This window comes from Aethalodelphis obliquidens, unplaced genomic scaffold, assembly GCF_003676395.1.
Source record: "Aethalodelphis obliquidens isolate GAN/ISIS:26980383/991018 unplaced genomic scaffold, ASM367639v1 scaffold24, whole genome shotgun sequence".
In the NCBI taxonomy this organism is placed as follows: Eukaryota; Metazoa; Chordata; class Mammalia; order Artiodactyla; family Delphinidae; genus Aethalodelphis; species Aethalodelphis obliquidens.
In genome coordinates, this window is record NW_020837968.1 from 14,523,529 (window position 1) to 14,539,567 (window position 16,039).

Sequence of the window (16,039 nt, forward strand, 5' to 3'; positions counted from 1 at the left end):
TTATTTAAAAAGACTTTTTGATGAATGATTATTAAGTGCCAAAGATCACAGAAGGGTTCAAAGGATGAGTGAAATTATTATAATTCAACTTCTTCCATTCCATCTATTAACACAGTGCATCCTTAGAATTCTCATTATAAGGAAAAAAACTTAAAAAAAATATGAGATGATGACTGCTGACTAAACTTGTAATCATTTCACAATATATGTAAGTCAAGTCATTATGCTTTACACCCTAAACTTACGTATGTCAATTATGTCTCAATAAAACTGGGAAAAAAGTTAAAAATAATTTTTAAAATGTGGACCATAAAAGAAGTCCTTAATCATTTATTTTAAAAAAAGATTGTTTTTAAAAATAGATATCAAACTAGCCTGGCATTGGGATTCCATTGCATGCTTTTAAAAGCATAATTTTATTTTATTTAATATAATTTATATATATTTATAATACTAAGACATAATATATAAATTATGATATAATTTTATTTTAAATGTTAATATTTATAATTCAATGGAAATTTAATCTTTCATAACAAATTAAACTTAAAAAAAAATGAACAGACCTAGAGAATATCATACTAAGTGAAGTAAGACAGAGAAAGACAAATATTATATGCTAACATGTATGTGTGAAATCTAAAAAATAATACAAAGGAATCTATATACAAAACAGAAACAGATTCACAGACATAGAAAACAAACATTGTTACCAAGGGGAAAGTGAGGGGGAGAGGGAAAAATTAGGAGCGTGGGATTAATAGATACAAACTATGGTACATAAAATCGATAAGCAACAAAGATTTACTGTACAGCACAGGGAACTATATTCAATATCTTGTATGGGGACTTCCCTGGTGGTCCAGTGGTAAAGAATCCGCCTTACAATGCAGGGGACTCAGGTTTGATCCCTGGTCAGGGAACTAAGATCCCACATGCCACAGGGCAACTAAGCCTACATGCCACAACCACTGAGGTCACGCGTGCTGGAGCCTGCGCGCCACCACTAGAGAAGAGAAAACCCACGCGCCACAACTAGAGAGGAGCCCACGCACCACAACGCAACTAAGACCCAAAGCAGCCAAAAATAAAATAATAAATTAAATACATAAATAATAAATAAATCTTAAAAAAAATTTGTATCAACTATAATGGAAAATAATCTGAAAAAGTATATATAAAACGGAATCACTTGCTGCACATCTGAAACTAACACAATATTATCAATCAACTATATTTCAACTTAAAAAAAAGAAAAAAGTTTACATGCCAACTTGTAATTCTGTGAGGGGTACATAGCTTGTATCTTTTGGGGGCACTCAAGCAGAAAATCCTTGAAGACCACTTTGTTATCTGGTGGAATCTGTGTCCACCGTGTGAGGCAGGTGGTATATTATTATCTCCAATTTACAACTGGAGACAGAAGGTCAGAGGAGTTTAATGATTTGCTAAAAGTCACAGACTAGAGATGGCAGAGTTCCAATTTTTTTTTTTTTTTTTGGTACACGGGCCTCTCACTGTTGCGGCCTCTCTTGTTGCGGAGCACAGGCTCCAGGAGCACAGGCTCCAGAAACACAGGCTCAGCGGCCATGGCTCACGGGCCCAGCCGCTCCGCGGCATGTGGGATCTTCCCAGACTGGGGCATGAACCCCGTGTCCCCTGCATCGGCAGGCGGACTCTCAACGACTGCGCCACCAGGGAAGCCCCAGAGTTCCAATTTTAACCGGGTCTTGCCAGACTCCAAGCTCAGAGTGCCTTTACTACACCACCGTTCTTCTCCCCTTCTGAAAGTAACCTAAATCCTTGCTACTCAAAGTGTGGTCCGTGGACCAGCAGCCTGTAACTTGTTAGGAATGCAGAATCTCAGGCTCCAGCCCAACCTCCTGAACCAGAATCTGCATTTCAATGAGATCTGTGTGAGTTACAAGCCTATTAGGGTTTGACAAGCTCTTCCCTGCTCCCTCCCCCTCTGTTTCTGCCCAGCTTTGGCCCACAGACCACTTCCTGGTCTTCTGGGAGAGTCAGGTCCCAGCAGCACTTTCCTCTTGACCCCATCACTCGGTGTGTTGATGAAGAAAGTAACCTCACTGCTCTCTGTGACCCTTCCAGGGTGTTTGGTCTTGACATCCAGGGCAGGGACTGTGGCGATGAGGCTGCTCAGTGGTTCACCAACTTCTTGAAAACAGAAGCTTGCAGGCTGGTTCAGTTTGAAAAGAACATGAAGGGAAGACCATCAAGCGAAATTTTCCCTTCTGTTGACCAGAAGTACCAGGTGAGCTTGCAGAGAGCTGCCCTTCACTTCTGGCTTCCTTCTGGGTCCACAGAGAGCCTCTCTTGGGGCCTCAGTTAGGAAAGTGTAGAGATAGTCCAGGGGAGTGGTACTGAGGGTGCTCCCTGGGCAGGTATCAGGGATGAAGAGGGAAGTGGATGAGAGCCTGGTGGGCTCTCCAGGATGCATGGAGTATGGAATATGGGAGGAACTGTGGAGGGAGAAGCCAGGGGTGACTCCCGGGGAGATGGGGACTCAGGTGAGGATGGGCTGGGAGGCAAAAGTGAAGTTTGATTGGGACTAAATTCAGGTTTCCTAAAAGCACAGAAGCAGACGTTCTCCAAGTCCTCCCTTCACAGCCAGTGGGGTGTGGTTGTTTCCGGGGCTAAGAAGTCACCTCCTCCTGTGTCAGCCACAGCCCCCAAGCCAAAGCCTTTCATTCTGCCGTGAGATGAGGTTCAAAATGCACCTCGGGGAGTCTCTCCTCATGACCCGTGAACGCAAAGTTCCTTGAATGCAGGGGGTTTTATCTGCTGTGCTCACTGCTATTTCCCCACCTAGGACAGTGCCCAATATACAGCTGGTGCTTAATAAATGCATGTGATTGAATGGTGCTGCTGAAGGAAATCATGGCTAGAGTATAGCTGATTGGCAGGAGACCCTTGCCCTGTCCGGTGGTGTTGATGATGTGGCAAAGGGCTCACTGCTGGGCGCCTGAGGAAAGAGCAAGAGATGTGGCTGGAGGGTAACACTGGACCTGAGCCTGGCTGCTGCCTTCAGTGTGTGGATGGGGAGCCCCACCTGCGTCCAGGGTGGGCAGGAACCCTGACTGGGCTGTTTCCAAGCCCTCAGTGTCACCTATCCTTCCTGAGCACCACTCTCCCCTTCTGCACTCACGTGGTTTTGCTTCTGGATTTTGCTTAGTTGTGCCGTTGGTCTGAGCCATTCCAGGGGCAGCGAGGCATGATCATGCTGTGTCCTTGGCACAGGTGGCCTACCCGGACTGCAGCCCCATCATGATCCTCTCAGAAGCCTCCCTGGCAGATCTGAATACCAGGCTGGAGAAGAAAGTGAAGATGGACAATTTCAGGCCGAATATCGTGGTGGCAGGCAGCAATGCCTTTGAGGAGGTAAGCGGCTTCCTGCTTTTACGCTTGATGCCCAGATGTGCTCCTTAGGCGGTGCCAAGTCAGACCCTCTGAGGATGGCAGCTGGGGACGCTCTCCTCCTCCAAGGATCACCTTCGCCTTGTGTGGAGTTGTTCGCTTATTACTGCTGCCATCACCTCGCTGGCCTCAGGGGGCGCTGTTCACTCTCTTCAGTGCTCAGGCCGCAAAGCAAGCAATGGCAACTCCAAATTGTAGCAAGTCTGGGACAAGGCTAGAATGTCTAATCATAGCTCAGAGATAACTAATGGGAAAAAAAAAAAAAAAAAAAGATGAAGAGAACAGCCATCTCTCCCTTTCCTGTAGCATCCAGGGGTGCTCAAAGATTTGAGACTTCCGGAAGCCCCAGACCCCAAAGTGGAGCCCCAGGAGGATATAGGAGATCTTCCTGTGAACCAGAACCTGGGGACATTCCATGCTTGGCCTGAGTTCTCTCCCAGAGGACCCATATACTCCCCTATGTAGTTGAAACTAGAAATTTCCACCTTCCAAAGACTCAGCCCCCTGTAGCCGTAAAAGGACAGCCACATCAGAGCCCAGTTGTAACCTGCGATCTGTACAAGAAATACATATAGCCGGGTGTTGCTCTGTAAGGAGAAGGACCAGGAATCACATTAAACATTGGGAGTCAGCTCAACTTTGTAAGCACTGGAAATAACGACAACAAATACCATTTGCTGGGTGTTTACTGGGTGTCAGGCACAGAACCAATGAATGGCTTCATGCAAATTGCTTAATTCGATCCTTAGGATCAAAGCCTACAGTCTGTGAAGTCTGTACTATTTTCTCCTTTTTAATAAGGAAACAGAAGCTTGCAGGTGTTACACAACTTGTTAGGCGTGGAAGTGGTGGCTTTGGATGAGAACCCAGGACTTGCAACTCCAGCTTCTGAGGAGCAGAGGTCATGGTTCCAGTCTAGAGATTCCAAGTAGTTAACTCTGAGGGGAGAGGCTCTTGAATACCTTGTCAATTCTTTGCTCCCTTGGGTGACCACACATTTTTTGTGTGAGTGAAATGTGCCCCTATTTGCTGGTAAAGGTTGCCTTTTAGGGTAAACCTTTGCATGGAGGCTAGTATAAATCCGTGCACATGGAGGTACTTCATATTACTTGATAGTGAGAAAAATAGCAAAGTATACAGAAGTTGTCTACTTGTTGATATTATCCTGTTGTTTGTTATCTAATTTCTTTAATTCCTCTCTACATTTTTAAAAAATGTTTTTAAATTGATCACCTATCATGGGCCGGGCGCTGTGGTCCATAATAAGAGCCCTGGATACAGAGATAAAAAGATACAGATCCTGCCCTTCAGAATTTCCCAACAGGAGAAGAATGGCTAGGAGGCAATGACAGCCCAGCGTGAGGAGTACTTTAACGCACTGCTTCTCAGGTGCCAGGGCTGCTTAGAAGTAGGGATGCCTAAATCTGCCTGGAGAAGGGGGGTGTGGGGTCAGAGAGGGGTCAAATCAAGCTACCCAGAAGCCGTGCTGCGTAGCTGTGTGTGCTGACGAAGGGGAGTGAGGGTCATGGTGGGTAAAGGAGGCCACCAGTTAGGAGGCCTAAAAGCACGACAGGCCATTACATTAAAGGTGCCTGGGAGTATTTCAGAATCATAGGGACACTGGGGGTAAAGGAGAAGCAGCAGAAGGAGGGTGGACCTGGAGCTGCCTGAAGGCCAGCATGCCGAGGAGTTTGGATTTTATACTGTGGTAATGATTTTGAATGAGGAACTAATTATTATTTGCATTCATCCAAGAAATATTGCCGAATTGCATGGTATTATGATTTGCACGCTGTGACTCTGGCCACTCTCTAGAAAGTGCATGGAAATTTAGGGAAACTGAGGCAGAAATATCAGTGCCATGCTTCATCCCCAGAGAGATATTAGCAGGACTTAACCTGAACCCTGCATCAGAATCGTGATATGCCTGTGACTGTGTCGGCAGCACCATCCCAGGTGAATCTTGTGCAAACAGTGCCTGGGGAAGCACTGATTTAGGAGAGGTGAGGGGGCAAGGGTTACGGAGGGGGTGGGAGAAAAAGAACATTCTCAGACCATCAGCTCCTTGAGAGAAGAGACTTGATTTCTCCCCAGGAATAATCTAGATTTGGTGTGACCTGAAGTGGATAAAATTTGACGGTGCTCTTTAAGAAAAGAAAATATCAAAACCGAAATGAAGTGCAGGGTCTCGAAAGGGTCTGGGGCTTGAGGTTCAAGCCTCATTAGCAAAATTCCCAGTAAACCCAGCTATTTCTCCCCTGTTCTCCTTTCCCATGCTGATGAACAGAGGGTACAGAAGTATGGAGTCATTAGACACTTGTTAAACACCGAATGAAATTAGACTCAGTGTTAATAACGCAAGTTCCTAAAGACTGATTAGAAATTAGTCCAGGAAGCAAATATTCTTGCACAGGGCTCCTGTAACTGGCCCATTCTTTTCTGAGAAACTTTCTTTTAGGGAATACAATTGTTCTTGATTTGTCTCCACAGAAGATAATCATTTTAGTTTAAGATCTTGAACCAGAGGAATAAGAAGAAAAGATAATCCATTCCCGGCTAAAGAATTTTTGCTTTTCTGTAACTTGTCAACTAAGAATTTCTGCTCACCTCTAACTTGTTAAACTGAACCTAAGGCTGATGTAAACCTAACTGTATTCTCTGAGGCAATTTGAGTGGGTGGAGTCTTTTTTTTTTTTTTAATATTATGGGACCTTGTGCCCCCAAGTCTGTTTGTTGTTTTGGTCCCGCATTGTGACGGTTGGGCTTACAGAAATAGTACATAAGGTAGAATACTCTTATTTGAATAGAAGAGTCCTCTGGAAATGCACATTAAAAAATCTTTACTATAAAATGATGCTAATGTTGCTGATTTATTCTCCCTTAACTTAAGCAGACAAAGAGTTAAGGGCCTGATGAGTTAACCTGTCTACGTGGCACCATCACACAACTATAACCCTTCCAATCAGTGGGACTCTGTTAAATATTAATGTAAAATGATAATGCAGATAAATATTTCATAGACCAACTAATAATAAAAAATATAGCAAACCTAAGCACGGTACAAAAATTCAGGCCATTATCTGTTGCAGAATCAGAGAGTGATAGGAGGATGCGTTGTGCAACAGTTACTCTTTGTGACCCAAAGCACTTTGTACTTTTACTGTGTAACTCGGAATATTAAACAGATTTTAAAAAGCGGCTTCCTTTGGTCTAGTGTAGTGTGTTTGAACTCTGGGAACGTAGAGCCATCAAGTTTGAAAGTAATAAAATTGACCAATCCTTCTTATCTCTAGTTGACCATTTCCCATATACACCCTGCCCTCACACGTGTAGCCTCCCCCATTATCAACATCACTCACTAGAGAGATACTTTTTTTTTTTTTTTTTTTACCAAGGATGGACCTATACTGACATCATAGTCACCCCAAGTCCATAGCTGACCTTAGGGTTTACTCTCGGTGTTGTACGCATGTGGTGGACTGCAGGGGCTCCCCCCATCCCTTTATGGCATGCCTTTCAAGTAAGGGGTCCCGTTTTCATCTGGGGAGCTTTTCTGACATCCCCACTTTGATAGGAGCCTCAAGCAAGGACCTCAGGTAAATTAGTCCTGATTTCGAAAAGCTAACATGATGAGCACATGGGAGACAGGAGTCCTGGGTGGAGGGAGCAGTAATACAGTCACATTCCTGAAGAATTTGCCAACGGAGTTAATGCCTTTACTTAAGGAGATCTCCTTATACATTTGCTTTTTTTGTTTCCATCTCAGTAACTCGAAATATTTGCCACAGAGACTTTTAGGGGCTGAGAAAGAGAGAACAGAAGCATGTGAAGCCAAACCCTAGAGAACTTCGGCCCCTCTCATATAAAGGACAAACTGGAGGACGCTTCTTTGGGCTTCTTTCTGTACAGCCTCACAGAGCCCTTTCCATCACTGCATCCACGCAGTAAATAAAACACCCCTGAAAGCCCGCGACAGGAAGACAAGTGGACTTAGAGTGGGAGGGAATGCATAGAGATCAGCTTGGGCTGTGGTTCCCACACTGGAACAATCCCCATCCCGGGTCCCAGTTGCAGTCTGGGCAGAGGAGCTTTTTAAAGCCCCCTGGTGACTCTGGCTTGAGCCAGGGCACAGACCCTCTGGCCTGGGGTTTTCCTTGGGAGCAAGGTGATAATCAGATATGTCTGACTCCTGGCTGGAGTCCAGGAGGGCCACATGGTCCTTCTGTCTCTGTGAGCTTGACCTTAACCTCCTTGAACATCATTTTCTGATCTTAAAGTGGGCAAGTTTTACTAAAGGATTTTAAAGGTTCTTTGCAGCCCTAGAGCTGTACAATTCCTGTTGCCTTTTTCTTCTCTCTGTTAATGTGTGTGTGTGTGTGTGTGTGTGTGTGTGTGTGTGTGTGTGTGTGTGTGGTCAAAAAGGCACTTTACCACAAAGGTCTCTCAGACCCCCTCTCTGACATGACCTCTTTTGTTGGCTTTTTTTTTTTTTTTTTTTTGCCGTACGCGGGCCTCTCACTGTTGCGACCTCTCCCGTTGCGGAGCACAGGCTCTGGACGCGCAGGCTCAGCGGCCATGGCTCACGGGCCCAGCTGCTCCGCGGCATGCGGGATCTTCCCGGACCGGGGCACGAACCCGTGTCCCCTGCATCGGCAGGCGGACTCTCAACCACTGCGCCACTAGGGAAACCCATGTTGGCTTTTTTTATTGAAGTATAATTGATTTACAATGTTGTGTTAGTTTCTGGTGTACAGCAAAGTGATTCAGTTATACACATATATATGTATATATATATTCCTTTTCATGTTCTTTTCCATTATAGTTTATTATAACATATTGAATATAGTCCCCTGTGCTCTACAGTAGGACCTTGCTGTTCATCTATTTTATACATAGTGGTGTGTATCTGTTAATCCCAAATTCCTCATTTATCCCCCCCTCCCTTTCCCCTTTGGTAATCATGAGTTTGTTTTCTATGTCTGTGAGTTTATTTCTGTTTTGTAAATAAGTCCATTTGTATCATATTTTAGATTCCACATTTAAGTGATATCCTATGATATTTGTCTTTCCCTGTCTGACTTACTTCACTTAAGTATGATAATCTCTAGGTCCATTCATGTTGTTGCAGATGGCATTATTTCATTTGTTTTCGTGGCTGAGTAATATTCCATTGCATATATGTATCACATCTTCTTTATCCATTCGTCTGTCAATGGACACTTAGGCTGTTTCCATGTCTTGGCTACTGTGAATAGTGCTGCTATGAACACTGGGGTTCATGTGTCTTTTCTAATTAGAGTTTTCCTGGATATATGTTAGTTGGCATTTTTTAAAACAAACACTAATGTTGCACATACTATATTCCAACTTTTAAAAAAAAGTAAGTTAACAAGCACATTTTAATCTTCCTAACAATTGCACGAGGTCTATTCTCAAGACTTGCCTCACTGTGCTTTTTCTGGTTCATCCTTGGTCCTGAATGCACAAGCCCTTGAGTATGTAAGATCTTGTTGAACTGAATTCAACAAGGGGCAGGGATTTGACCATTGAATTTTGTTCATCATATCTTACCCACCTCTAAGTATGTTATTTTTCAGATCAAGGAGGAAATAAAAGCCTTCGATGACAATAGTACATGGGTATTCCCTTTGAGCAGGTATGATCACACAGACATACACATCTGAACATCACGAGCAAGGACTGGCCATTTACTTTACAAAACACCCCTAGAGATGAGCCCATCAAATACAGATGTTGAAGCAGAGAAGGTATTGTAGAGGCGGGTAGGAGTCATCGGATGGACCCCCCCCCCATATGCCCAACCCTTTCCCTCTGTGTCCTCCGGAAGGCTGTGATTCACACACCTGGACCCAGATGCTGAAGAGCAGCCCAGGCTGCTGCCTTTGGGAATCGGGGCTGGTGGCTGCCTCTCCCAGACTCTGCTATTGGTGGGTGTGGGACCCCCAGCATCTCAGTCAGAAGCTGAACCCCAAGGGGAGACTAGGATCTCTTACTGTCCACGAAACACTGGAATCCTCAGGACTCTAACCACCCTGAGAGGAGCCTGGTGTGTGGATGGGACACGAGCAGTCACATCAGCCCCGCAAACTATCCCTCCATGAATACGCATCAGAGAGACAGGAAGAGCCACATCTCAAGGTCTCTTCTTTCCTTTTTTGTTGCCTGTTACTGGTGTTCGGAAAAGTAGGTGACCCCTCCAGGGAACAGAAGCCAGCTTTGCTGGCTTTACGCAGCTTTGGGACGTCCTTCCCTTCTGCCTGGATTTTTCAAGTCCAAGTGCCTCCAAAGAGCAAATTCCTCCTGGAACATTTGTTATGCATTTAGGTTAACAGAAATGTATCTCCCGTAATTCTGTAGGATGTGAGGATGAAGTGATTTACTTCTTTGCACAGGGTTGCTCAAACACGGGGTCAGGAGAAAGCCTTGAGGGCATCTGGAACCAGGGCTGCAGAGAAGTAGAAAGCTTCTTAATGATTTAATTCAAGAATCTTTTTAAGATACAGTTAATTTTTTTCTGATTATAAAAGTAATTTTTTATAGTACCACATCCTCTGTATACAGTTAGAAAAATACAGAAAAATTTAAAGGAATAAAAATCCCTCACCCTCCTACTGTCAAAAAGTAGCCAGCGATAACATTTTATTGTGTTTCCAATATTGTTTGTATGATATTGTATAGATAATTTTGAATCCCGCCATTTTCACTTAATGGTATATGGCAAACACATCTCTATCTTTACAAATTCCTCATCAGCATAGTTTTCATAGTTCCATATTAGTTCATCACAGAACTATGCAATAACTTATTTAGCCATTCCTGTATAATCAGGCATTTAGGCTATTTTCCATTTCCCCTTACATGAATAATGAACAGCTCTGTAAATCAGTCTTTGTCTACATTTCTAAATTTACTCTTCAGAAATGCTGAATCAGCACTTTAAAGGCGCTCCGTATACATTGCTAAATTGCTTTGCAGAAACCCTGCACCAATCTATATTCCCACAAGCTCAGTGGAAGTATGCCCTTTTTCTTGTACTCCTGCCAGCATTGATGCCTATAATCTTTACTTATCTGGTAAATGAAAAGTCACGTCTCATGTAAGTTGGTAATTCTCAGTGTATGGCATCCAGTGTTATTCAGTCTGTGAAGGAAGTTTGACCATGAGGTGGAGTTTTACTTCAGCTAAGGAAACATTTCTTGCAAGTTCATATCATAACCAAGATTCTGGAACATTCCTGTTGGTAACAAACATTTATTGAGGGCTTCCTGGGTGCTAATCTCTAGGATGGATGCTAAGATTACCAAAGTGACCTCACTGTGTCTGCCTGCAAGGGTCTCAGGACGAAGCAGGATGTAGGACTCAGTAGGAGAAGGGTTGTGGTACTGGAAACATAACCACGTTATGTTTCTCTAGAGCCCAGAGAAAGGAGCACTCAGTGCAAAGTATGTGTGTGTATAGGGGTCTCGTTGTAGGAAGAATGCCATGGGGTTTCTTTATAGGGAGATTCGAACAGGACATTAAAGAATATCATTTTGCTTGTGTACCTTAAAAATAGAGAAACAGATTTTGGTTTGAGATAGCTTAACTGTGCGGTGTAATGGGAAATATCTATTCCGTCTTTGGCCCCTGTTCCTGGCACAGCTCCTAAAACCCTTGGAATTTCCTGATTGACAAGGGTGACAGGAACATTTTTTGTTAATAACAAGCCCCTTTCAATCACACCTAAGTTTATGGTAATGAGGTGAATGTCAGGATGGGTGAGGCAGGTAGATAGCTTCAGGAGGGAGCTTGGTCACCAGAAGACCAAGACATGATTACAGTGTGGAACTTTCAGTCCCATCCCAGACTTCCAGGGAGGCGAGAGGGGCTGGAGGTTGAGTTTAATGATTTAATCAATCATGCCTAAGTAATGAAACCACCATAAAACATCTAAACGATGGGGTTTGGAGAGCTCACTGATTGGTGACACATTAGGGTGCTGGGAGGGTGGTGCATTTGGGGACGGCACAGAAGCTCTGCCTGTGCTCTTCCCCCATACCTTGCCCTGTGCATGTCTTCCATTTGACTGTTCCTGAATTGTATTCTTTATAATAAACTGGTAATAGTAAAGCACTTTCCTGAATTCTGTGAGCTCTTCCAGCAAAATATGGAGCCTCAGAGGGGGTCATGGGAACCCTTGATTTATAGCTGGTTGGTCAGAAGTACGGGAGACTTGGGACTTGCAGCTGGCGTCTGACGTGGGGCAGTCTTGTGGGACTGAGCCCTGAACCCATGGGGTCTGTGCTAACTCAGAGCAGTTAGTATCAAAATTGAGTTAAATTGTTGGACAGCAGTGTGTGTCAAAGAATTGCAGAATTGGTGTTGGATAAGACACCATGTATTTGTTGTCAGAAAGAATCTGAGAAACTTTCTAGACTAAAATGATGTTTTTAAATGTGTCGTTGGGATTATAATGCTTCGTATAAAAAGTAAAACGAAAAAAATAAAAGAAAAATTTATTATAAAAAGCAAATAATACTATTTAAACTTGAGAAGCCTTCCAAATATATTGCTATAGATATATACACACAGGTATTGAAACAGATTTGTTTTACATAGATGGAATCATCCTACATGTAGTATATATATCTAGGTGTGCTTTTTTCACCTGGCAACATCTTGAACATTATTCAGCGTTAATAAATGGAGATTCACACCCTCCTTTCTAATACCCAAACAGTAAGTCTGCATGCATATAGCCAGCCTCTAGTGGATGACTTTCTGAGCCTATGGTAATCTTGTCCAGTCATTGATACCAAGCCAGAAAATTACTTAAAGGTTTCTAGACAAAAATTTTGTTTATTTACTTATTCATTCCTTCGAATTATCCCAACATAGCCTAAAACTTCTTCTAACAATTGTATGTATGACACAGTATAATGAACTGATGAGTAGCCATTAAAGAATCAGGAGCAGCGGAAGGAAAGCACAGATCATGTATCTGAGATTTGGGAGGGGAAGGGCTCAGGTGGTAGTAGGCAGGCAGGACCTGGGGTATAGGTGCCCAAAGGCTCTGTAGCTGTTGGTCTGATTAGAACTGCTGATCTGATCCGTGCTCCTCAGGAGAATTCCTTTGTAGACCACGAAACAGCAGACCCACTCAACCTTTTGCCCTCTGTCTTTCCTTCTTACTTTCAAATGTCTTGTCTGTCTATGGTTAGTTGGTTATTCAAGAGCTTACCTGGGCCTACATTCTCACCTGGCACTCTCCTTTCTCTCTCTCTCTCTCTCTCTCTCTCTCTCTCTCTCTATATATATATATATATATATATATATATATATATATATATCCATAGAAAAATATGGAATATATAGATATATATCTATTTCCTCTCTACAAATATATGTATATATCCATGTATACCTGTGTACGTATAGCCACAAGTATATATGTATATAATCATAGAACATATATAGAGAGAACCATAACATATATAGAGAATGATGGATAACTATTCTCTCTATATAGCTATTCCCTCTCTCTAATTATATGTATATAGCTGTGTGTGTATAGCCATATAGAGAGAGAGAGAGAGATTCATCTCCTGGCGCACCTTTAGCTTTTGCTGGGCACATGCCCATATGCACTCCAATGAAGGTCTCCAATAAACAGACATCCTCCCCTGTGCTGTTCTGTGTGTTCCTCAGCAATGACTCCAAACCCTTCTTTTATGTCTTTCTCTGGATGCTTCTTGTGATAGGAAACCATGTAGTCTTAATTTAGTGTTTACAAAATGCCTGCAAATTAATAGTAAATTCTCAGGATTCTTCCACAGAGCTGAGCCCTTTATGTATAGTACTTTCCCCTTTCTCCCTGCTTTCTTTCTTCCTTTCCTTTCTTCTTCCATCTCAAAAACTCCATGGTTTTTTCTGTGTTCGCTCTAAATGGCCTGGATTTTGCCAGGCTGCAGAGAGGCTGCCTACCAGCAGGGGGAGCTGTAAGCTCTTGGAGCTGTTTCTGTGCTTAGGGAAGACACCTCGGGCGTCTAGTAGAATGTAATGGAAAATTTAATTTCCTATATTCTTTAATTTTAAATTTTCTACAATTTAAAATGCATTATTATTTTCTCTAATAACATAATTAATAATTTCATTTAACTTAATTTGCTTAGTGAATTTTTTTTTTACTGCAACTAAAGGCTGTACACCAAAATGCTGACAATCAGATCAGGATGGGTGATGTTATCATATAAACTGATTAATATTTTAGGAGGTAATTAGAACTGGCATTTGGGGGACTTCATACAATTCATATGAAAACGGGTAATTTGTTATTCTAAACTGGGTACTTCAGTTGTGTAATAGCGTTAAGAGCAGATTAAATGTCTTGTTAAACTAGGAAACCTAACTGAACTTTTCAGACTTCCTGCTTTATATCACAGTCACGAGGCCGACTTTCCACAGATAACGTTGTTTTGAAATATGCGATTGCTCAGCACTTGTAAAAAGAAATTGAACGTTGGCGGGGGTGGAGAGCTACTTGGAAAGCTGAGTGGGGGCGTGGTTCGGCCCAGGCTGCCTGATGGGCTCACGTTACTGTGGCCGCAGTGCCCTCGTGTGGCCAAGTGCGTCCAGCCTTTTTAGCAGCTTCCGGGCTAGGGTACCACAAGGCCCATCACTTCCCGAGGCAGGAGCTGTTATTACTTGGTCATATTCCACCTTCCTCCAGGAAGTTAGCTAGGCACTATGCCTGCCTTGCAGTTTTGCGTTTGAACATTGCTTGTAAAAAGTCCTGGCTAGGCTATAGAGATTCCATTTTATGTTATGTGGGTTTGCCTTTTACAAGGGTTACACAGTTCCCCACTCAACGGGTTGTTTGGAACGCAGAGTTTATTTCCGCACAGAAACAGTTTCATAAATGATGGTTGGAAACCCAGGGCGTTCACAGAGACCTCCTTACTTCAGTCATATCCCGCAGGAGATTTCTGAGTTGGGAAGACCCAGTTAGGTACTGGACTTCCTTTTGTGCCTTTGCTGAATCACCCCTGTAGGCCCTGGGGGGTTAGTGTATCCCTGAAAGAGGACCCTAGCATGATTGGAGCCTGGTCATCAGTGGGGAGGGGGAAATGTTACATGAGAGGCCCCACCCCCTGCTCTGCCCTGCTTCCTGCAGGGACAGACTGCTCTCCTCTCCTGTCCTTGGGGGAGTGAGCCCAGTGGGTGAGAGGAATAGATGCCTCATTGCCTCACGTGGAGGCTGATTTCTCACCAAATCCGTTAGACCCATGGTCTCCGAAAACCTCACTTGGGTTGAGATCAGGAAACAATTTTTCAAGGGTCATTTTTTTTTTTTGCATCTAGTTATAAGTACTGTTGGTTTATGGAGCCTGGAGTGAAGCCCCAGTGAAGCCCGATGCCTCCCGCCTCTCCTCTGGCGGCCTGGACAAAGGATTGTCCTGTGAAATTCAAGCTTTGCAGATAGATGGCTTTCCTGTTAGCAAGAGAGAGCTGTAACATACCCTCCTCATATATATATGTGTATGTGTGTGTGTATATGAATGTGTATATGTATATATAATGTAATCTGTATAACCTCCATATATGTGTGTATATATGTATGTATGTGTGTGTGTAGATAGATATATAGATGGGTATAGTTAGAAGCTGGGAGATTAAAAGTCCTGCTTCAGAATCAGAAAGGTTTTCAAACCTAACTGCTGCAACCCTGAGAAAACTTTTTAATCTCTCTTTGCCTCCTTATCTTTGTGTAAAAATGGGACCAAAACAGTACCTCCCTCCAAGTCCTGAGGTTTGATGGAAGCCCTGAGGCAGACGTTGGCAGGATCTACCACGGTTCAAGGGTGGGAAAGCAAAGCAGGGCCGGCGGCCGTGACTGGCCAGAGCAGGGGACAGGCTGCTGCTCTGCGGAGGTGGAGGTGTTGGATGGATGAAACTCAGAACTGACTTTTCTTGGGTCATGTCCCACTCATCAAAGACCCATCAGATTGTAACTTGGCTTCCATTGTAGCTTAGCAAAAGGAAAGAGTGGGCAGTCTTGCAAGTTTTCCGCTTCTCATTATCTATCATTAACTTGACCTGGAGTTGTTTACGGTCCTCATGGCAAACTACCCCCTAGAGAAGATCTATTTTTGCTGTGCTGAAAGGGGCAGGCTTCTGAGACCAAGTCAAGAGCTGGATCCCGGACTCACCAACACACTGCCTCCATTTGAGTCCTTTTGGGGGAATACTTCGTGGCATCCTCTTGCACTGCTTTCTTCTGCTAGCTTCATAGGACCAGCCAAAGAATAAACTGCTATAAAGACTGATGAAGCCTTAATTAAAAAAATACCTTTTTCTTTTCTCCTAGGACACCTGGGGTGAGCTCTTCATTGGCGACGTAGAAATGAAAAAGGTTTTGGCTTGTCCCAGGTAAGGACTCTCTGGCGCGTGGCATGCTCATCGGTTCTTAACTGTCCCCTAACCCTTTGTTATTGTGTGACAGGTGCGTTATGACCACGGTGGACCCAGATACCGGAGTGATCAGCAGGAAGGAGCCGCTGGAAACCCTGAAAAGGTAGAACACCCACGTGTCCAGTGTATTTCT

The 16,039-nt window shown here is 43.5% G+C and overlaps 1 protein-coding gene across 2 annotated transcripts in view; it reads left to right on the forward strand.

Moving 5' to 3' along the window:
* The window catches only part of MTARC2 (mitochondrial amidoxime reducing component 2), a 34,345-nt gene that overhangs the window by 12,524 nt on the left and 5,782 nt on the right, over positions 1 to 16,039 (forward strand). For both annotated transcript variants that reach the window (XM_027122229.1, XM_027122230.1), the window contains exons 3-6: positions 2,110 to 2,272; positions 3,259 to 3,399; positions 15,803 to 15,864; positions 15,938 to 16,009. In XM_027122229.1, the coding sequence (XP_026978030.1) occupies positions 2,110 to 2,272; positions 3,259 to 3,399; positions 15,803 to 15,864; positions 15,938 to 16,009 (438 nt within the window). The remainder of the gene's footprint in view (positions 1 to 2,109; positions 2,273 to 3,258; positions 3,400 to 15,802; positions 15,865 to 15,937; positions 16,010 to 16,039) is intronic.